This window comes from Cryptosporidium bovis (genome assembly GCF_009768925.1).
Source record: "Cryptosporidium bovis isolate 45015 chromosome Unknown contig_19, whole genome shotgun sequence".
NCBI lineage: Eukaryota > Apicomplexa > Conoidasida > Eucoccidiorida > Cryptosporidiidae > Cryptosporidium > Cryptosporidium bovis.
In genome coordinates, this window is record NW_027125035.1 from 117626 (window position 1) to 141629 (window position 24004).

The 24004-nt window shown below is 32.8% G+C and overlaps 6 protein-coding genes across 6 annotated transcripts; 2 read left to right on the forward strand and 4 right to left on the reverse strand.

Annotated features, from left to right (window-relative positions):
* Nucleotides 1-220: 220 nt before the first annotated feature.
* On the forward strand, nt 221-6673 carry FG379_001005 (bromodomain-containing protein; the record flags this gene model as incomplete). The annotated part of the gene is made up of 1 exon (XM_067326380.1): nt 221-6673. One exon carries the CDS (start codon nt 221-223, stop codon nt 6671-6673), a length of 6453 nt encoding a protein of 2150 aa, XP_067182821.1.
* A 166-nt stretch (nt 6674-6839) lies between these two features.
* On the reverse strand, nt 6840-7382 carry FG379_001006 (Nip7 like PUA domain containing involved in ribosomal biogenesis; the record flags this gene model as incomplete). The annotated part of the gene is made up of 1 exon (XM_067326381.1): nt 6840-7382. One exon carries the CDS (start codon nt 7380-7382, stop codon nt 6840-6842), a length of 543 nt encoding a protein of 180 aa, XP_067182822.1.
* Nucleotides 7383-7725: 343 nt separating this feature from the next.
* On the reverse strand, nt 7726-10707 carry FG379_001007 (oocyst wall 3; the record flags this gene model as incomplete). The annotated part of the gene is made up of 1 exon (XM_067326382.1): nt 7726-10707. One exon carries the CDS (start codon nt 10705-10707, stop codon nt 7726-7728), a length of 2982 nt encoding a protein of 993 aa, XP_067182823.1.
* A 573-nt stretch (nt 10708-11280) lies between these two features.
* On the reverse strand, nt 11281-13527 carry FG379_001008 (uncharacterized protein; the record flags this gene model as incomplete). The annotated part of the gene is made up of 1 exon (XM_067326383.1): nt 11281-13527. The coding sequence occupies one exon, from the start codon at nt 13525-13527 to the stop codon at nt 11281-11283; it is 2247 nt and encodes a 748-aa protein (XP_067182824.1).
* A 2305-nt stretch (nt 13528-15832) lies between these two features.
* Nucleotides 15833-21787, forward strand: FG379_001010 (uncharacterized protein; the record flags this gene model as incomplete). The annotated part of the gene is made up of 1 exon (XM_067326385.1): nt 15833-21787. The coding sequence occupies one exon, from the start codon at nt 15833-15835 to the stop codon at nt 21785-21787; it is 5955 nt and encodes a 1984-aa protein (XP_067182826.1).
* A 447-nt stretch (nt 21788-22234) lies between these two features.
* Nucleotides 22235-23512, reverse strand: FG379_001011 (uncharacterized protein; the record flags this gene model as incomplete). The annotated part of the gene is made up of 1 exon (XM_067326386.1): nt 22235-23512. One exon carries the CDS (start codon nt 23510-23512, stop codon nt 22235-22237), a length of 1278 nt encoding a protein of 425 aa, XP_067182827.1.
* Between the last annotated feature and the right edge of the window lie 492 nt (nt 23513-24004).

Consider the following 24004-nt stretch of genomic DNA (forward strand, 5'->3'; position numbering starts at 1 on the left):
TTAAACATCGATACCCAATAAATAATAAATGTGGCGCCAACACATTCACAAGAAAATCAAATTAAATTATGGAAAAAAAATCAGAATAGGCAAAAAGGTTAAATATAAGAAAATAAAAGGGAATATTATAATAGTGGTGGTAAATTAGAGCCTTTTTAGGCATCGGGTGGTCAGATTTGTAGAGACGATAACGGTTGAAGACACAGGTGTGTGTAGAGTGATGAGGATAGAATCACGTAAAAATGTGGTTTTAGGCAACTACTCAAATTTGTTATTAAGCACTTGTGGAATAAATGTGGGTGAATTCACAACAGAGGAGGAATATGAAGCAGTAGATGGCGAGGAGGAGGTAGGGGAAGTCACTTATGAGTCAATAAATAACGATTGTGAAAATGAAGTTTTGGTGAAAAAGGTTTTTGAAATTAAGTTACCAATTAACTTTGATGCAATTGATTTGAATGTTTACGAAAATAAAGAGGACAAAAATACCAATGAAGGTTTTGACAAAAAAGAAAATACTGACATTTGTGTTAGTGAAATAGATACAGATGATGAAAGCAAGGTAATGAAAATACCAGAAAGTTTGGTTAAACCATTAGTGGAGGAGAAAGATGTAGGTGTTCAAGACACTAACAGTTGTTTTTTGAATAATTCAACTATCCACAAAAGACTGAACAGTGCCATAACTGAAATGTTGAATGGAATGGAGGAAAATGCAAATAGTGATGAGCCAGGACTTGATTTGAATGGAAATAGGGTTGGAGGAAGAGCTAGATCTAATATGCTTAAGTTACTGTTATGGGGAGAAAAATTGAAATGTGATAAGATTGAGAGTAATGACGGAAAAGCAAGCAAATTAAGTTTAAGAGGTCAAAAAGAATGGTTTATAAATATTTCTGACGACTTGGATAGTGGTGACGAAATAGAGAACGATATGTATAAGTATGATATATCTGAGAGTGAAAAATACGAATTAAAAATGAAGTCTAAAATAAAAAGTGATAAAGCAGTAGAAAGAGGCTTAAACATTATTGAAATGATGAAAATGGCCTCTAATGATTTTAGAGGTAGGAACTACATCAGCATAGACATAAAGAATGGATTTATGAATAAGTCAATATATAGTTACAGGAATGATGTAAGGAGGAAGATAATAGATGCAGCAAAATCTGGTCTAAATGATTTAAATAATTCTAATACTGTATCAAAAAGCATCTCAGGGGGGAGTAGTGGCATTAATGTACCATCAGCTGGAAGCAAGAATGATGGTTCTGGTGTTCCAGTGGCATCTGGAGTCTGTGGAGGTTCTGTTGTTTTAAGTGATGTAAGTAATACCATTACTAGCAACAATACAACCGTAAATTCAACATTAAACTGTCAAAATAACAAAACACTGAATAAAACTCAACAAGAACGTCAGAAACGTCAAAAAATGAAGAAAATAAACAAACAAAAGCGTTTAGAGTTGGCAATAATGGGAATGGATTTAATGGATTATGAGAACACTGTAGAGAGCATGGAGGACAACCACGACTTACTGGGATCACAACTTGGATTTGAGAATAATTCTTCGGCATTTTTCGGTGGAATTGAATGTTTATTTGGGGGTAATTATGTTGCTAATGGATCAGGTACTGGAATTGGAAATATTTACAGTACCATGTCTCAATTAGCAGCATCATTTGTATTTAGTACTTTGAATAGGTCTACTACAAATGATAATATGGACCCATTAGTGAGGTCATTAACTTTAAGAGATTTATTGCATTTAGTACCGAGTATATTCAACGGAAAAAGTATATCTGTAGATAGTCGAAACAATAGAAGCAAAATGAAGGAGTTAGATGAGTGGATATATGATGCATATGAGAATATAAAAAAAGGTAACATAAGGGGAATAACTAAAAGAAAAAATGAAAAGCAGAATTTACTTATAAAGTGGCTATCATTTGTAAATTCAATAGCAGCAGAGAATAAGGGTCCATTAATATACGAAATATGGAGTGATAATTTTCGTCAATATTATGAAAGTAGAGCCAATATAAATAATAATACATTCAACCATTTGGAGGTTGGAACGGAAGAATTTTACAGATTATTCGGGAAAGGAGGACGTTTTAGCATTGATATTAAGGATAAGGAAAAAGAGGCAATGTTAAACAAGAATGGTGAATTTGATGGTAATAATAATGAAAGCATAGATAGCAAGGGTAAACTTTCATTGGAAAATAAAAAAGAAGACAATGAGCACGAGCACAAAAACAACTTTCAATTACCTTCAATCTCAAATTTACACACGCCACTTGCTTGGTCATTTTACCTAGTTAGTGGTAATATGCTACCAATAGACGGAGTTAGATTTCACAAATTCGACTTTAGAGCCGGTATGTATGAGTCATTGACATCAAAGTCAAATCCCACTTATAATTACTCCCAGAACTGGTTCAATTCACTATTAAATTCAAAATCAGTAAAAAATGATACCGGATTTGAATTATTCGGGCCGTGGTTAGTCAATCCCGTGGCAAATATGCTAAATAAGAATTCAAATACGTCTTCTTCAAGTTCAAGTAATAGTTACAATAGTGGAGGTGGGAATGTTGGGATACCACCACTACTATATCGCTACCATCAGAGACTAAAGGATTTTAAGGAAATACCATCAGGTATAAACTCTTCGGTCTGTTTCGTTTCACCTGAGGATCTATCTCTATCTCACAAAACACCAATAGCGTTTTTTGAGTATGTGGAGCAGAATCCATTACTTTTGAATAATATTGGAATGGCAGGGAGGATAATTAGATACGTTAAGTACGATAAAGAGACTGCAAGCAGTACCATTGATAAAGTAATATCAAAATCTGGTCCATTAGGAGTAACTAGAATAGTAAACGAGAAAAATAACGTTGAATTACCTAAATTATTTGGTGTAGAATATCCTCTTGAGAGCAATGATTCGATGGGACTTTTCGAGACGGGATTGTTTAAGGCACCAGTATATCACCATAATTATGAATACAGTAAAGAGGAGAAGGAAAAGACTGCTGGTGACAGTGGGATAACATCCTGTGATTTTCTGTTAATACGAAAACATGTCAACTCAGGGAGTTCTGGAACAGGCAACAACGCTTCCTCAACAAAAAAGTGTTACTTATACTTGCGTCCATTAAATGAAGAAAATATGAGTTGTTTTTACTCGGTTGGTCAAGAGGAACCACTATTAGAGGTGCCGTTTATAGATAGTAAGACATATACAAATTTAAGAAAAGATCAAATGAGAGCAGTTGTATTAAGATATGCAAAAGAAAATGGAAAGGAGACGTTTAATGATATCAGAAAAATAGCACAGAAAATGTTCAAATATACATTTGATCAAAATACTTTGCATAAAATACTAGTTTCATGTAAAGATAACAAAGATGCCAACAACGATAATAAGATTTCATCTTCTTCGAATCCAAACGTAAATTCACAATTACAAGGAGCAACTGAATCCACTTCTGGATCTGGTTCTTGTTTGAGCAGTTTACAAGGTAAGTTAATGCGCAATAGTGATAATATAACTATTCAAGCAGAGCAAGATTCTATTTCTTTAAATTCATTTTCGATTATAGGTGCTCCAGGGATGTTAATTTCTGGGATATCATCCTCGAATACAAATACAAATAGCTCAAATACAAGTTCTATTCTACTAAAGCAATTAAACGAAACGGAATTACGACAAATAATTAATCCTGAATTATTGTGTGCACTAGATAGTTCAATATCTGGTGACTATAGATTAAAGCAAATAGGTATACGTTCATTGAGGCATTTCTCAAAGATACCTATAGTATTGAGTGAACTGGACAAAATGGAAGAAATAGCAAAAGAGTATGCGGATTTGGCTAGAAAGAAGGTAATGGAATTGAAGAATAATGACTCAAATACAAAAAACATATTGAACTTAATAAATGAACTAAGTACAGGTTTAATAAATTCAAATGGAAGAAGACTCACACCAGTGGCTCGGTACATTGAAGAATCGCTTTTGCTGACTCCGTGGAACCTAACAAAAGAATATAATCAAGTAATGAAAAACAAAAATGGGCAATTTAGTATTAAAGGGATAGGTGATCCAAGTGGTGGCAGGGGTGAAGGAATCAATTTTATAAGGAAGGGACTAATGCTTGGTGATTGCAATGTTGAATTGTTAAATCAAAAAACAGTTAATAGCGGCAATGTTAATAAGAACGAGGACCTAAGAAAGCTTTCAATGGATCAACTTAGAGACAGATTATTGCAATGTGGATTTGATGACTCTGCTATTGTTTCTCTTCCAAGATGGGACAGAGTTGCATTAGTCAGGCATTTTGACAGGTCTTTTTTAAATGGATTAGGAAGACCAGATGATGCTGAAAGTGGAAACAAAGTTAGTTCACTGGGAAACGCAACTATTGGAACCGAGTCCAACTCTTCTTTAAACAATGTTATTCAAAGTGAGAAAGTATTTCCGCCACAAGATGAATATTACAGTTCATTGGTTAATGTATTAAAAAACCAGGAAACTGCGTTGAGATCTGAGGATCCTGTGATAACTGACGACGAAGAAAATAACGAGAATGAATACGAAAGTTATGGTGGCAAATACAAGAGGAGCAGAGAGTACGATGGTGACACTAATTTTAACTCAAATTCGACACTAGATTTAGAATTTAATGACAATATTGAGAAGAAAGCTAAACAAGAGGATTTTACTAACAAGAAATTAAGAGCGAGTGAGTCCAATCACAACTCTAATTCCTCTTTTTCTGAACTAAGTTTAGGCGACAAGCAAACAAAAGAAAATAAAGCGGAATTTACCGAGGACAAAGACAACACTAATACCGATGAAGATGATGAGGAGGAAATGGATTTAGAGGAGACATTTATATCCTCACTCATGGAATCAAAGAACAACGAAGTAAAGGTAAATGAAATCAATTTCTCCCCGTTGTCATCCTCATCAATTAGAAGTGGTGGAAATGCAATTCACGACAATACATTGTCATCTCTTTTAAGTAATAATGAAGAGGATGAAAAAGAACTGGAGGAATTTAGAAGGATGATAAATAGAAAAGATAATGGAGGCGTGGATGAAGGTGTTGTTTCTACTGAAAAAAGTAAGACAATTAATGCAACTGAGATAAATGACAATGAATACATTCCAAGACTTGCCTGGATAAGAGTAAAAAGAAATTCAAATGACTGGAACTATGAGGATGAGAAAGTTGTTTATATATATGGTGAGGAAAACATTCGTTATTTCTTAAACTGGAGAAGAATGAGGATTCATGTAAAGAGAGAAGAAAGACGTCAATTAAATCCCACGGGAGTACCTGGTGTATTAGGAAGAGCAAGTAGAACATGCAGAAGATGCGGTCAAGTTGGTCACATAGCTTCAAACCCAATGTGCCCCTATTACTACAGCAGCAAATCTGGAGGTGGGAGTAGCAGTAGTATAAACAAATATCACACTTCTTTTTCAAATTTAAAAAGGAAAAACAATATATCATCATATTCAGGTAATAGCATAAAATACAAAAGACTTGGTGAAGTTATAGGTGGAATTGGAGGCACTGAAGAAAACAATGGAAGTGGAATGATGTACGGAAATAACTTAACTATTAAGGGAAAGCTAAATTATTATGAGGAAGAAAGCGCAATAGCAAATTTATTAGGTTTAGGTTACTCTCAAACACCTGGTAACTTGAATATGAAACAATTAGTTACATTGGACAGTGTAGTAAATCCAGTGAAGATTGGCAAAAGAGGACGTCCGTCTTCAAATCAAGTTAATAATGAAACAAATATTGGGTGTTCTCCACTTAGAAATAGTCAAATTAGCTCCTCCAACTTAATTTCAGGAAGTTACGACTCAAATATAGGTGGTGCCGGGGGTGGTAATGATTTGGCTAGTAATAACATGAGCGGTGCAGGAATAGTAACAGGAGCAGGTGGAATGCAATTTTCAAGACTTTCAGCTAGACAAAGGAAATTGATGGAAAATGATGATAAAAGTTCAGTAGTAAGTGGTTATTCTGGTTCAGGTTACAATGCAAACAGCATGGTATTGGGGGCAGGTACAGGAAATGCACATGACTCTGCATACACTGATAATAATAAAAGTTCTAGCACTATAATAATAGGAAGTACGGGTATTAAAAGAGATGCAAACTCTAATGTCGGATATTCATCTCCATTCGATATTAAAACAAGTAATCATTACAATATAAAAAGTATGGGTCCAAATATAAATACATATTCAGAAGCTTTAGACGAATTTTCCATTGAGTTACAGAGAATAATAAACAGTACAAAGACCCTACATCACTATTCTCACGTATTCTGGAATCGCGTAAATGAAAGAATTGCTCCAAATTACTATAATCTAGTAAAAAAACCAATGTGGTTACAGCTTATGATAAATAAATGCAAAAAAAGAGAATATAAATCCAGAAAGGAATTTCAGGACGATTTAGACCTTATAGTTGAAAATTGCAAAATATATAATGGACCAAACCATCCCCTCGTCACAGTTGCTAATCTCATTCATTCTAATATAAATCAGAAAATAAATGATATACATGGATTAGATAAAATAGAAATCCTTTTAAACTCCAAATCAAACGACAACAGTAAAGACAATAAATAGAACAACTCGTAGCGATTCTAAACGCAAACTCAAGTATCAAGACAAATAATAATTAAAACGTTCATCTATATATATATATATATATATATATAATTTTTCTTCGTTTTCATAATAAAGTAATTTTATATATCACCATTAAACTATTTCTCTTTTATTTTTCCTTATATTACAGCAAATCGGCCTCCTCTCTTAGATATTCACCAACATCTGTCTGGTGATAAACAGTTATTGCTTCTGGGTCAGCATTCTTTATATCAACAGAACTTTTGGCCAGTACTCCAAATCCCAATGGTAAATCGTCCATTGAATATATAACAACGCCTGTATTGTTATTTAAACCGTCAGTCATCCTGTTTATGTGCCTTTTTATTACGTGATTTCCATATATATAACTCTGTTCACCGCCTGGTTTAACCCATACCTTGTTTGGAGTTAGTCTAGCTATATACTGAAGTGACGTTATTCCTAGTCTAAATTTATTTGTTTTTGAAAATTTACCCAAGCATGTTCCCATGCTTAACAGGTTTTTCTTCGGTATTAATGTTGCTGCTTTTGCCAGTGATTCACTTAGGTAAAACACATTTCCCTTGTGTAATCTAAATACATAGTTCTCATCTTCTCTCTCTAGTAATGATAGCAAATTATTCCCCAAGTAGTTACTAAGTTTCTCAAATAGTATTCTTGTTTCCTCCTCTGTCAGCGGTCTCATCTCCTATTGCTATTAATCACGAATTCAATATTATATATATATGTAATACTATTTTTTTCTTTTCAAAAACAAACCTTTATGGAAGTTTATATTGACACTACCTCTGCTGTTCCTGCGATAAATGCACTAAAAAGCAACTTCTCTAAGTTTAATGCGACAGAACTAAATATATAATATACATTAACATATATATACTATATTTATTTTTGTTTTCACAACACCGAAACAGAACTTGCTCTTTTTCTCGATGTGGTTTATTATTGACATTTTCGCACCTGGCGCCATGCCAATCAGCGCCAAGATATTCGAATTAAATGTATTTGAAGCATTTTGTAAGTGCATGTTAAACATTTTTTCTAGTATTGTAACCATACTGTAAATTATTATTACTGTTGCTAATACTTCCATTTTTTATTTTTTCACATAAACCATCTTGTCTCAGTAAGCTACCATCTGGGCATTGATATGTAGCGTCAACTACACCCAGGCATTTTCCGTCAGTTTCTGTAAATCCTTGTCTACAACTTAAAATATAAGGTGTAAACTCAAGAGCTGTGCACTGATTTGAGTTTGATAAAGGTCTAACTGTTCCGAACAACCTTCTTCTATTTGCGAGTGCACCCAGACTATTATTGTAGGAGTAGTTTGATGGAACAACTTTGTTTGTATAAAAAGATGGTGACTGTGACGGCACTGAGGAAGTGGGAATTGCCAAAGATGATAAATTTGACACCGATGACGATAGTGTACCCCCCATTTTCCCGCTCTTTCCGATTCCTTGACTTGCTAACAGGTTAATATTATTCATTTCGGACGCTCCTACAGACATGTTATTTAAATAGTTGCTTGTGACGTGTCTAGTTTCTGAATATCCAGGAGGACATTGCATTTTTCCTTCAACTTTTATATGTTCAACACAACCTGGATTTTTACATGTCTTACTTTCAATATATCTACACTTATTATGCATCACTATTTTCCCACCTTGTTCACAATAATATTTGAATGGCTTTTTGACGGTCATTTTACATAGATCAGCATTGTGACTTCCTTGGGACTCGGTATTCTTGGGACACATTACTGCCGGATTAAATTTCAATGTACTCTCGCATCCTCCACTGGGACATGTTTTTTCAACTTTTTCCATACACTTTCCATTTTCCCCCAATATTGAGTTATTTGCACATCTTATACTCACATCTCTAATAACATCAATTATACACTTTGGCATATTGTTCGCATTATATATTAACGAACCGTCCATTAAATGGTGATTATGTTTGTAATTGTGGTTATGATTAAAACTATTATTTGCCAACAATTTTCTATGGTTATATGTTGTTTTTATTTTCTCCAAGTATTCATCTGACATGTAGGAACCTGGTGGGCAAATCCATTTCGGATCCAAGCTTTTTATTAAATATTTGCATCCGATATGTCTACATTCTGGACTTCTTATCTCAATGCACTCCCTTTTATTATACTCATTTATACTTAGTGTCATACTTTCACTAGCACATTCATACAACGCGTCCATCTTTTCCTGTTTGCTTTCTTGTAAAGTATTTGCTATTTGCGATATACAATATGGTAACATCCATTTTGAATTTTCATTATAAGTTAAATTAAAGCCCTCTGGACACTTATACTTGATGGAATCTATTTTTTGTTGAACACATTCACCATTTCTCAATTTAAATTCTTTTGGACAACTTAATATAGGCATTACTTGATTTTTTTTAATACATCTTCTTTTTTCCGTAGTTTTTATTCCATCATGACACAAATAAATTATTGGTGCTGTTTCTGTATTTACACACGTTTTCTGTATGTGCTCCGGTATTTCGACACATTGATGCACTATTTGGTTTGTTCCATGACTTGCTGGTATTAATGTCTCAGCATGATGTCCATGCCCATGTCCATGAGAATGGTGATATGTACCCAAATTTCTGTTTAAACTTACTTCCATTCTATCATTATCTACATTAATATCACCATTATAACTTGTGCAATGCTTTCTGTATTTCACTGTTGAGCAATCCTTTTCTATCCTTCTCTCACATATTTGATTTTCAACGTTTAATATATACCTCGGAGGACATGTCTGTATGGGCTCTATTTCTATTTCCATTTCGCATTTATCACTGTATTTTGAATAATCATACTTGTCTGGACAATTTTTATTTGGTGCTAAATTTTGATTATTAACGCAATATTGCCCTATGATTGCTGCCTCTGGGTCTGCACAAAACGAAATTGGACTACTCTTTTCAGGTTCCACACTGACTTCTTTTTCTATTAGATAACAATAACCATTTCTGTATACATACCCTTTATTACATATTATATTTGGGTCTTCTTTATATACACAATTTTTTGTGTTATCATTATAAGTGAAACCTATTGGACATATTTTCGGTATTTCGTTTTTAAATAACAAACAAACTTCTTTCCCTGTATCGTCTTTTTCTTTTGTCATACCATCCGGACACTCTGTTATTGCCTCAACGTATTCTTTTTTTTCACAGTAATGTCTACTTTTAATCCCCATTATTCCAGAACCATTAAAATCATTTATTACTTGAACCTTTTCATTATTTTCACTATCAATTAATGTATAACTATCATCCTCACAATATATTTCAGGGTTTGTTTCATTTAAACACTCACCTGTGCTTTTATTTTCAGTAGAATTAGTTGGACAACTTGGTTTATGAAAAACTTTTACTTTGCAAATCGAATTCATTAGTCCATTATCATTGTATTTTGACTCACCCTCTAAATATGCTGTTGATGATATGTAACTATTTACATCGACTTTATGTATTGATTTTATATTTTCTGGTATATAGTCACAATTGTACTCTTTGCTAACCATTTTATAACTATAACATCCATCCTCCTTCTCATCTTCGTTTATATCACACTTTATTTCTGCATCATTCAATCTATAACAATTGCCATCTCCATCCTCTATATACCCTGGCTTACATTTTGGTACCTCTCTCTTCTCAATATAACATTCTCGATTAATTTTGTTATATTTTGTATTCTCTGGACATGTCAAAATCTTCTCTGTATGGACATTCTTACTACACTGCACTCCTGAAGACTTAAACCCTTCTGGGCAATTTTTTATTATTGGTTCGGTTATTATGCATCCATTTTCTTGCTCCGAATATACACCATTTAGTGGACAAACGGGCAACGGGCTTATTACACAATCTACACCATTGCATGCATCACCATATCCTGTAACTATATTATTACTATCCAAAAAAAATAATATTAATGTTAATACAACTATATTAAACAAATTCATTGATATAAATCCTTTTTATATGTCACAAATACATAAAATATATTTATATTCACTCTTCTAGATATGTGTCTCAGTTATTTCTCAATATTAATATATACATATATATATATATATATATATATATGTATATATATATTACTTATAACATCTCTCTTTTCGTGCTCCTTTATTTAACTTTTTCCTATTTGACAGTATTTTTATTCCAATTTGTATTCTAGCTGTTGTTTCTATTTAACTCTTCATATTTATATTTCTTATTTGTCATGTGGAAAGTAAATCGTGCATGACTTTTACATGTAAAACATGGCGCTCTATTCCGAGACCTGTAACTTTGGAGTCAAATACCACAGTTATGAACAAAATCAAGAGAAAAAACAAAAGTATTGGATCAAATAGTTAGAAAGAAAAGTCAATCATTTCTATACCTAATAATAATATTGAACAATTAGTGTTTCAAGAAAAAAAGAAAGCTCTGGGTGAATATGAACATGTTTAATACAAAATATTTTACTCATATGTAGCCCCCGAATAGTATATTGTATTCTCTTCCCATTTTTATGTCTATACTCGTTACTAAAGGCTATGGCTTGTTTCTTCCTGTTCAATATTGTGGTTTCTAGTTTCTTTTTCTGTTAGTAAAGAATTTATCACGGTACTATCTAGGGGACTTGCTTTATTATTACCATTAACCTGTTTTTGTAAGTTTGCAGTATTAATATTTGATTGAATATTATTACCTGTTAAAATATTATTTTGAAAATGACTAGCAAAGATATTTGCATTCGGAATTATCGAAGGTAAGACTGGAGTGGTGTATGAACCAACCAAAGGCATTGTATAACCGAATGGAGTAGCAGCATACCATCCTGAATACGCAGCTGTTGCCATTGCCGTCATATAGTCAGTATAATTACCTGGAATAGTCGTATTGTATAAACTAATATTTGAAGAAGGCATTGCCTTTGTTCCCTGACCTGGAATAATTCCGCCATACTGCTCCATTGTTGATTCTGCAATCACTTGAATAGGATTAGAATTGTGAGTTGTTCCTTTAGCACCGTTTGTATTCGCATTTACACCTGTACTTAAACCTAGAACGCTAGTATTACTACCAACATTATTATTACTAATAACATTATTGCTACTACTGCTGCTTATTGTTTTATTGTCAACATCCGATTCATCAACTCTATTTGAATCAAGATTTGAAATGTTCGGAGCAACATTATATTGAGAAAAAATAAAAGGATTAGTATTACCAGTGTTATTAACACTATTTGTTGCATTTGGTGTCATTGCCATATTTGCTGCAGCTGCATAGGCAACTTGTTGTTGAAAATAATAATTGGCCATTTGAGCTTGTTGAAGTGCAATTAATGTATTGTAATCCACACCTAAGAAAGGATTATTAGTTTGCGGAACATTTTGATCAACAATTGTAAATTGATTACTCGGGAAGAAATTAGTTTCAGATGAATCCAAAGTTTCTGTTTTTAGGCATGGCTTAAACTTTTTTGTTGAGACTGTTGTACTTGTTGAGGGATTTGTAAATGATCCTCCAGTTGGATGCCTTTCAACCAATCTATCCGAGTCTATCTGATTTGCTACGAGTGCTAGAAACAAATCGTCAGATGAAATATTGCTATCGTTTGTTGATCCTGCAACGGACGATAATGCGTTAGAGTATTTGTTGTTATTAACTATAACACCATTACCATCGGCAGATATTTGACCACTAGATGACGATTGCTTCCCTTTAGACGTCACGTATTCCCTTGCAGATGTAACTGGACTTGAAAAACCAACTGTATTATCATTATCCATCTTTTTAATAATTTCTCCATATAATGTTGCCGGGTTAACATTTGAGGTATTATAATGTGACCAAACTTCATCATCACTTTCTGGTGCAGGAAAATGTAACATTATGCCTTTTGTTCTCCTAGCTTCTCTTAATGCTTGTGACCCAACATATGGTTCGTCGTCCTCCTCGTCGCTTTCTGTAAACCTAAAATGCTTCAGATGACTTCTTCTATGTAATGGACTATTTATTAATAAGAATCTTATGGCTGCCTTCTCTGCGTCTCTAACGGTTGCATATGGTTTGTTTGGGCCAACATAAAAACTTTTTGAATATTTTCTTGTTGCCCATGTAAATCTTGCATACACCCTGCTTTCTTTATCTTTCCAATAGACACCTATTTGATTGTATTTCAATTGTCTAGGACCAACTTCGTGATGTATTGCAGACGAACGCCTTCCTGCCTTTGAGCTAGTGGTAATAGTATTCGATGGAACGGTAGTATTTGATATATCATTAGTAATTGTACAAATTTTTACTTCTGTGATGCTACCTTCATTTCCTTCATCAATATTATTTGTATTCACAGCAGCTGTTGTGATTTCCTTACTACTTGATAAATTGTCAATACCTGTATTACTTTTTAGCGGTTGAATATCAAATGCTGATTGTTCCAATTTATCTTTTAAACTATTTCTATCAATATCTTCATTTTTTATATCATCTATTTGCATGCCATCTGGTATATTGACCCCAGAAAGTGATAATATACTATTTGAATCACATAATTCATTGGCTGTAATAGTTGTAGTTAAACAGGAATTATCATCTTCCTCAAAGGATTCACCCTTAACGTCAATAGATTTTGCAATACTGCAGTCATAAATACCTGTACTATTATTGTCTGTTAATGAAATAGGTTTTTCTTCATTTATATTTAAGAATACCTTTTTATCACTTGAAAAAGATTTGACTGTTCTAATCATTGTTGAAATGTTTTCTTCAGCTTCATTCTCCATTTTTAACGGCTTTATATGTAAAAATGTCGTTGACTTAACTATATATATACAATATTATATTCAGCAGTATGAAATGAAGCAATTGAGAAAAAAACCTTGAAAATAGCAATATTTATGTCACTTTATTCGATATTAACGATAATAACAATTATAATAATTGAAGTTAACTAACACATAAAGGAATATAATATACCACACACCTTTAATGATACTTCTTATCTATATTAACCTTTTTCTGATTAAAAGAAATAATTTTTGATATTATTTACCAAATTATTCTTTCGAAAGAATGTATTGGCGTTAATTACAATAAAATAATGTATGATTAATCCTATCTAATGTTATATTCCATATAATTTTTATCTATACTCAAAATCTATTATTTAGTTCTTTTCTAACCTGCAAACCTTATTTAGTGGGCTTTGCATAAACAAATTCAACAGTTCGTTCCTGCAACTTCGTAATCACCATCAATATCACTATTTCCTGGTCTTATTATTCTAATAATATGAACTTTTACAATATAAATGGTACCGATACCACAGGTAAGTAGATTAACATGCTATTAATGTGGGCAACACGTGGATAGGGCGGGTAAACATGAATCCAATAATACTTTCCTTATCTAACGTATAATCTGCTCGCCAATTATTGATTGTTTTTTTTGCCTTATTTCTACTTGCTAGAAATATATGTGTGAATTCATGTAATTATATTGTATATATATCTATATGTTCATTCATATATATTTTTGGGATATGTCTTTTTATTTTGGAAAAATTTTTAATAAATAAAAAAAAACTGATTTTAAAGTTCTTTTAAACTTTTGGTTAGCACACGTAATTACATTTATTATTTTCTCGGTACAATATCACCGGTTTGTCCACATATCAAGTACGTGTTTTTTAATTTAAAAATTGCATGCATACATGCATGTAGATCCTTCACTATTAAAAATGTGAGGACAATCATGAGATTTGTGTTGGTGTACATATACTGCTTGTGTGTGTGGGTAAACATGATTCGGCCAATTTTTATTGTTTTTGATATTTAACTTCCTGTTCATTACTAAAGTTTAATTTTTGTGATTGTTCATTGATAGATATCAACATTTGAAGTATTAGAATTTTCCATAGAGTTTTAAAAACAGAAAATAAAAGATAAAGGTTGTGTTTCTTCATCCCTTTTTTTCTGTAAACATGTTCTTATCATACGTTCTCATACTACATTTAGTTTTTGACTAGTGGCTATTTAACATATGATATTTGTTTACCCTTTCCCCTGCGCTTTCATTTCTGTTGTGTACCAAATCTAGACTTGGTTACAAAAATTTGCTTATTTATGTGTTTTTAGGTAAATATGAGAAAAGGGGTAACACATTTATTTTAGTTCACAGGGCCGTTTTCAATTATCGAATAGCCATTTTAAACAAATTTAAAAACAAAATAATTCTATATGGAGCGTCTAAAATTAAACAAGAGATTAACAAATATAAATGACGGAAGCAGTTGTTCTAATTTCAATATTTTAACTACAAACATATTTACTCTAATAGTGTTGGATAGTCAAATGAATTGATTTACTCATCATGTTCCTATTTAAATCAATATAGGTTGAAAGAGGAAAAAGAAATCAAATAAAGTTGGATTAAAAGAAAAAAGCTATTAACTAAATATAAAATGTGTATTTAAGTCACCAACATGTTACTTGCTAGTATTTTCATTTGTTTTTTTATTCTAGTGATTGCCAATAAAATAATGTAAATTATTCGTTGATTGCATGCATTTCAGCGGGTATTATTAATGATTTATTCGGTCGAGAGAGGGGATTAAATAATCATGATATATGTATGCTCTGAAAAATGTATAAATGTGAAATTAAGGATATTGAAGGAAGTATTGATAATAAGCAGAATTTAATATACTGAATAAAATTTTTCGGTTTGCTTATCAATTTTTTATTCATTTTTTCATAGTAATCTCTGGGTTTTATTGAGAAAAGAGTGCTTTGGCAATAGTATGAGAACAAATAATAAACTGTAAATACTACCTTTTGGTTTTTAAATTTATAATCTTTTGCCTTTATAGTATTATTGTACTATTATCAGTTGAATGGAAGCTCTTTTTCACTTTTTAAGTGTAATTTCACAACATATCTTTAGGTTTTATATAGTTCTTTTTTCACTTCAATAAAGTAATAATTGATAAAGAATAAGTGAACACAACATTATATAAGTAGCTGATTTGAAAAGGGGTAAAAAATACATATATTGAGTAGTAGTGTTGTATGGTAAAAGGGTGTGAAAATGGAGAAGGGTAAGGAAATAATAGATGGTTGTGTTGCAGCATGCCACATAGCATATGCATGCTCTGAGGTTGCATTTACATATCCTATAACACCATCTAGTACAATTTCAGAGGTAGCGGACTCGTGGATGGTAAAGGGTAAGCGTAACATATTCGATCAAGTAGTTTCGGTGGTAGAAATGCAAAGTGAAATGGGGTCTGCAGGAGCATTACACGGGTCTTTATCTGTTGGGTGTATAACGACCACATTTACAGCGTCACAGGGATTATTGTTAATGATACCAAATATGTATAAGATAGCAGGGGAACTATGGCCATGTGTATTTCATGTAACAGCCAGAGCATTGGCCACATCATCATTATCAATTTTTGGTGACCATAATGATATAATGGCAGCTAGACAAACAGGTTGGGCATTCTTAGGCTCAATGACGGTACAAGAAGTAATGGATATGTCGCTGATATCTTATATAAGTACATTTGAATCAAGTGTACCATTTGTTAATTTTTTTGACGGCTTTAGAACTTCTCACGAGTTACAAAAGATAGAAATGATAAGTTATGACACAATAAAAAAGGTATTTCCATATGATAAATTAAAAGAATTTAGAGAGAGGGCATTGAATCCAACACATCCAATACAAAGGGGAACTGCAACATGTTCAGACGTCAATTTTCAATTGGCTGAGTCTAGAAACAAATATTATGATTCGACACCACGCATCGTACAAAATGTGATGGACATGTTGTCTAAATATACAGGAAGGAGTTACAATTTATTTGATTACTACGGTCATGACGAAGCCGAGTACTTAATAGTAATTATGGGTTCAGGGGGTCTAACTGTTGAAGAAATGATAGATCATTTAATAGGTACAAGAAATGAAAAGATTGGTATGATTAAAGTAAGATTATTTAGGCCGTGGTCAATAAGTGATTTTTTGAAGAGAATACCTAAAACTGTTAAAAGAATAACCGTTTTAGACAGATGCAAAGAAAGTGGAGCCTTGGGTGAGCCATTATATATGGATGTTTGCGCAAGCATGATTAATTTTAACAAAAAAAGAAAAGTTGGAGAACTAGGAGAAGCTAAAACAGATAATATCGATGGAAGAGTAATGGGATTTAACCAAGGTGACTGTGATGGAATTATCAGTCTTGATGTTAATAAGGAAATAATTATTTTGGGTGGGAGGTACGGTTTGGCAAGTAAGGAATTTACACCAGGAATGGCACTTTCAGTGTGGGAGAATATGATAAGTGACAATCCAATAAATAACTTTTCTGTGGGAATAGAAGATGATGTTACATATAAATCGCTTAAAATAAGATACCCAAAGTTGGATTTGTTACCTACTGAAACAAAACAATGCTTATTTTGGGGACTTGGTTCAGATGGTACTGTTTCTGCAAACAAGAATGCAATTAAAATAATAGGAGATTCTACAAACTTAAATGTACAGGGTTATTTTGCATATGATGCTAAAAAAGCAGGAGGAGCAACTATGAGCCACTTAAGATTTGGCCCCAAAACAATAAAATCCCCGTACTTATTGCAAAGAAGCGACTATATAGCGGTGCATCATCCATCATATATATACAAATTTGATGTTCTTGAAACAATAAAAGAGAATGGTTGTTTTGTTTTGAACTGTCCCTGGAAAGAATTAGAAGAATTTGGAAGAGAAATACCTGACAATGTAAAGTATAAAATAGCCAAAAATAACGTTAAATTTTATGTTATCAATGCTCAAGAAATAGCACAAAAATCAAATTTAGGTAGACGTATTAATAACGTGTTAATGGTGGTCTTTTTTAGCTTGACTGGGATAATACCTGTAAAACAGGCTATTGAATTGATTAAAGATGCAATAAAAAAGACATATGGCAAAAAAGGTGAATCTGTAGTTAGCTCAAACTGGAAAGCGGTTGACTTAACATTGGAGTCATTAATACAAGTGAATTATGATAGAGAAAAGTGGTTGACTAGTGGTAATAGTAGTGATGTTTTTATGTTGGTTGATGGTAAAAATAAGGATAGGAACATCAAAAAGGAGACTAAATTAATTAGTAAAACGGATATCGATTTCTTTGTGGATAATATTTTAAAGCCAGTAAATTCGCTCAAGGGGGATGATCTTCCAGTTTCAATTTTTGATCCAACAGGAGCAGTTCCTCTTGGAACAACAGCTTACGAGAAAAGAGGCATAGCTATCTCGATTCCAATAGTAGATATGAATAAATGCACTCAATGTAATTATTGCTCGATTGTGTGTCCACATTCTGCAATAAGACCTTTTGTTTTAGATGAAATAGAATATGAGAATGCACCAAAGACAATGGATATACCGAAGGCTAAAGGAGGAAGTGAATATCTGTCTTATTATTATAGAATACAAGTATCTCCACTAGATTGTACAGGATGTGAGTTATGTGTACATGCATGTCCCGACGATGCACTGAGAATGGAGTCGTTGCAGGAATATGAAGATAATGAGGGCGTTAACTGGGACTATTTGATTAAGTTGCCGAATAAAGGTTCTGTTTTTGATAGATATACAGTTAAAGGATCCCAATTCCAACAACCACTTTTGGAATTTTCAGCTGCATGCGAGGGCTGTGGGGAGACTCCTTATGTTAAACTATTAACACAGTTATTTGGTGAGAGAATGGTAATAGCAAACGCAACGGGGTGCTCATCTATATGGGGAGCTTCTTATCCGTCGGTTCCATATACTAAAAACCAAAATGGATTTGGTCCTGCTTGGGGCAATTCACTCTTTGAAGATAATGCAGAATATGGGCTTGGAATGGTAATAGGTTATAAACAAAGACGAGATAAATTCAGGGTGTTAGTAGAGAGTATATTAATGGACAACTACAAGGAAGATGAAAAGTTTCTATTTAAAAATAAGGAGGATGAATTGGTTTTATCTAACAATGTTGATAATTATAACAAATTGATGACTACCTATTTGAGGTTAGAGGACAATTTGAGGTCATGGCTAAAAAATAGTAAAGACGGTGATTTATGCCAAAATATATATGAGGAGGTAGTAAGGATACTGGAGGACAATAAAATAGATAAGAACGAAAATAAGTTTTCAAAGATATTAAGTGTAAATCAAATAGATAAACTTAGAAAATTGCATGAAAATAGGGATTTAATACCTAAAATAAGTCATTGGATAATAGGAGGAGATGGATGGGCCTATGATATAGGGTACGCAGGATTAGATCACGTTTTAGCGTTTGGTGAGGACGTAAATATACTAATATTGGATACTGAGGTTTATTCGAATACGGGAGGTCAGGCATCTAAAAGTACACCATTCGGAGCAATAGCCAAATTTGCTCAAGGTGGTAATTTAAGACAAAAAAAAGATATAGGCACCATAGCAATGGAATATGGATCTGTATATGTGGCCTCTGTAGCATTAGGGGCAAATTATTCCCAGACAATAAAATCTTTTGTGGAAGCAGAAAGGTACAGAGGTACCTCTTTGATAGTAGCATATTCGACATGCATTGAACATGGATATACAAAGTATAACTTACAACAAGAAAGCGTTAAATTGGCAGTGGAAAGTGGCTATTGGCCGTTATATAGATATAATCCAGATAAAGTAGAGGTGAAAAAAATAGAGAATATTACAAATATTGTCTCCTCCGGATTTACACTTGATTCTAAGAAGATAAAGATAGACATCGAAAACTTTTTAAAAAGAGAGAATCGTTTTCTGCAATTAATAAGGAATAATCCTGAATTAGCAACAATAGCAAACGAAAAACTAAAGATTCACTCTGACAAGAGATTCCAAAAATTAAAAAATTTATCTGAAAATGTATCTGTTACGGAATTGAAGGAACAAGTAAAAAAATTGAAAGAACAGTTAATGTCTCTTAAGAATGGTGATAATATTAATAGTAACATATTTGAACTCGATGTGGAGATAAATGTACTGTACGGTACTGAAACAGGCAATTCAGAGGAAGTATCACAGTATATTCAAAGTGAACTACAGAAAAGAGGATATAAATCTAGTACCGTAAATTTGGATGACTTGGACTTGGATGAATTGTTAGATGAATCGAAATATTCATCTGTAGTTATAGTAACAAGTACATCTGGTCAAGGCGAGTTTCCAGGAGGATCAAGAAAGTTGTATGATTCATTGAAAAATAAATTTGAGAGCGAAATAAAAAAAGACCATGAAGATAATGTTGTTGGTGTTTGCAATATATTAAAACACATAAACTATGGAATATTTGGATTGGGTGATTCAAATTATGTGTACTTTAATGAAGCAGCTAAAAAATGGGATGAGCTATTGTCGAATTGTGGGGCTACTAGAATAGGAAGAATAGGTATGGGGGATGACCAGTCTGAGGAGAAATATGAAACAGATCTGATTGATTGGTTCCCGGATTATTTAAGATTAATAAACGCTCCAGAAATTGATCAGGATGAGAGTGATGAAAATTTGAATACAAATCAGAGTCATTTTCCACCAGAAACAACCTATAATATTGAGACAACTGAAAAATACAGAAACGATAAAATTGACAGCAATACTGGTCTGTTATATGAAGAAATTGACGGGAGTGATAGTAATAAAAATGTCACAGATTTAAATTCATACTCATATTCGCCTATAATACCACCAAATTCATGTTTAGTACAAATGGTGGTGAATGAAAGAATAACGTCAAGTGAATATGATAAGGATGTAAGACACATAGTTTTTGATTTGAGAAATGCGAATGAAAAGATAAATTACAATCTAGGCGATAGTTTGGCACTATATGGTCAGAATGATTATAATGAATCTATCAAAGCCTGTAATTATTTTGGGTATAACCCAAACAATATAATAAGAATAAGTTTAAATGAGAAGAGTGTTGATAATAAAAATATTAAAGTAAATCATAGGTATTTATCCTTATTTGATAAGTATATAACTGTAATACAGTTGTTTGTTGAGTGTTTAGACCTTTGGGGGAAACCTAACAAAAAATTTTATCAACAAGTGTACAAGTATTGCCAGGATATAAATGATAAAAAGGAAGCCAAAAAATGGTCTTCGCAAAAGTATGGTAAGAAACTGGTTGAGGAGTTTAATACTAAAACAGGCACATATATGGATTACTTTTATTTGTTCAAGTCCATTAAACCAAGCTTATCCCAATTGTTAGACTTAGTCCCATTTATTAAATCTAGGTCTTATTCTATTGCATCTTCTTACAAGTATTTAAATGGTGAAAAAATTGAACTTTGTGTGGGTATCGTCGATTGGAAGTTGGATAATAATGAAATCCGCTATGGACAATGTACAGGCTTTATCAATAGACTTCCAAAAGTAGGTGGCAACTATCACGGTGATAATACTGGACTGATTAAACTCCCATCTTGCATTAAGGCAAGTGCTTTTAATTTGCCTGCAGATAACAAAACACCTATTATTATGGCCTGTATGGGGACGGGATTGGCTCCATTTAGAGCATTCATACAATATAAAAAGTATGTAAGAGACACATTACATGAAGAAATAGGACCTGTTATTCTTTATTTTGGTTGTAGATACTACGATATGGACTACTTATATCGTGAAGAACTTGAAAATTACGCTTCCGACGAAATTATCTCGTCACTAAACATTGCTTTCTCAAGAGATAATAAAGGCCACAAGACATCCACTCAAAAAAACATTAGGTATGCACAAAAAATGTATGTGCAACATCTGATGATTGAAAACAGTGGGGAAATATACGAAAACTTATTCGAGAGGAAGGGTTACTTCTATTTATGTGGCACAAAACAAGTACCTATTGACATCAGAAAGGCTATTATTAACATAATTATTAAAGAAACAGGTACCACCGAAATTGAGGCTAATAATCTACTTAATCAAACTCAAATATTAGGTAGATATAATGTAGAGGCCTGGTCCTAATTTATTTGAATTTAAATAGTGAAACAAGATGATTAATTTGAACCAATTTTGTATTTAATAATTGGCAAGTTGTGGGGTTGCTTTTCTTCTTTAGTATGAATAAGAAAACACAAGCTAGCAATTATTGCATTTATCTAGCACTAACGGCGACGTTATGCCATAATAATCCTACTTTAAACACTTTTATCGATGACTTATCAAGCTATATTTGTCTCACGTCACTATTTAGTATAGTTTATTAAAGTGTTAAGGTTGAAAAAGTGGTTGTTCATCTTTAATACAACCGTTAGTAAAATAAAAGCAGTTAGATGCCAAATAAACTAAATGTTCTCTCGAGCCTTATATCTTTGACTGTGCCTACCGTCGTATCTACTCCCAATATTACTTCACTATTGTTGCACTACATACTAATTTCAAATAACTATGGAGTTAACTTGAGGGGCTCGTCTATTGAAGATGTTCAACATCGAACTGGAGCCCTAAATCTTGACAGTGCTTAATGGCAAACGTACCCAATAAGCAGGAAGGAGAGGACATACCATAAGTTTGAGGGAGTAAATCACCATCGAATATGATAGCGAGACAAGAAGACAATGCAGTAATAGCAGTAATTCCATATTCCTCAATATCAGAAGCAGTAATTGTGCATTTATAGCTTTTACCTTGCATAGTAGTTCCGACAAAGAAACTCTTAAAGACTTTTCCTTGAGCTTTTGTTATATCGGGTCCTTCACCAAAGACGTAGTAGGCAGTACATCTCAACATTTTAAGGAATATTTGAGATTTAAGTGCAATATTGCTGATTGTTCTGGAAAGGCTTCCAGTGATAGCGGATAAATAAGATCCATTTAAAGATCTTGATGAGAAAACAAAGTCCATACCATAGGGGTACCCCATTTCTTCATTAGAAAAATGAACATAAGAAGAATTGTAGTGTGAAAAAAGATTAGGTGTTGTCCAAGATTGGACTAGACTGTTGTAAACGGGTCTTTCGGAAACCCTATTTTTATTTATTATTTCTTCAATATTACTCAGGCATAATTTTCCATTGCAGAGGAAATACGGATCGTCAACAGACTTCTCTTCTTCTGTTTCATCTGTATAAGCAAATATACTCTTAACGGTACCATAACTTGGTTCAGGCTTGTGTCCAATATGCTCCTCATAATGCAATACTTCCTGACATGGAAGCCCACTTGTTTGTGCAGCAAAGTTTTGCAGATGAAGTAACCCTAGATCAGCAACAGTCGAAGTAAATCCACTACCCATTACAAACTTAAGTCCCTTAGATGCTACTGACGCCCCATAAATTCTCTGCATTCTCTTTATCCAAAGAAATTCACCGGAGACATCAACATAATTTGTATAGTGTTCACAGCAAAGTTTAACCACGTTCTCACCAGATTCAGAAAATGGGCCTGCAAAAGTTAGACATACCTTAGAGTTTGCGATACATTTACTTAATTCGTCTTCATTGTTACAAACGAACATTGGTATAGAAGATATAATATCCTCTCCATCGTTTGTTTTTGTTTCTTTGTTTAATACGTCTATCAAGCGTTTTCTGAGTCTTTCCATTCTACTTATATCTCTGCCTCCAATGCAATATTTAAGAGTAGTTGATCCTGGTCTGTACGTTTTTACCAAAAGTTCACACAGCAAACTCCCGGAAAAACCAGTCGACCCCCAAACAAACAAATCATATTGCTTCTGTGGTGCAGACATTTTCACTTATTAGTAGGATAATGTGAAATTCTGAAGATATAGAACAGTATAGCCCCTAAAACGTAATGAGAGGAATGCTTCCAAATATTATTTCTTTGTTCCCTGAAAAAATAGACAAGAAACAGTAGGATATATTGCCATTAACTATTTTTGGGTAATGTTAATTGGCAAAAAGTACCACCGAATTGATTTTGAACAGTTTAAACTTATGGTAAAAAAATACTTCTAATAAAAGATTGACAGAAACTTCTTAATTTTACGATCCCTACTTATTGAATATAACTTCCAAATATCGGCGTATATATTATTAAAACAAAAGATAAATCTTAAAACTAATGGTATGAAAAAAAAATGATTTTTCCCGTTATTGCTAATTTAAATCCACATCTAATATAAATTACCTTTTATATATTTTTTATTATATATATAATATCACTAATAAATATATATTTCATCTTTTTGTAAGTTAAATTAACCTATTAAAGACCCCTC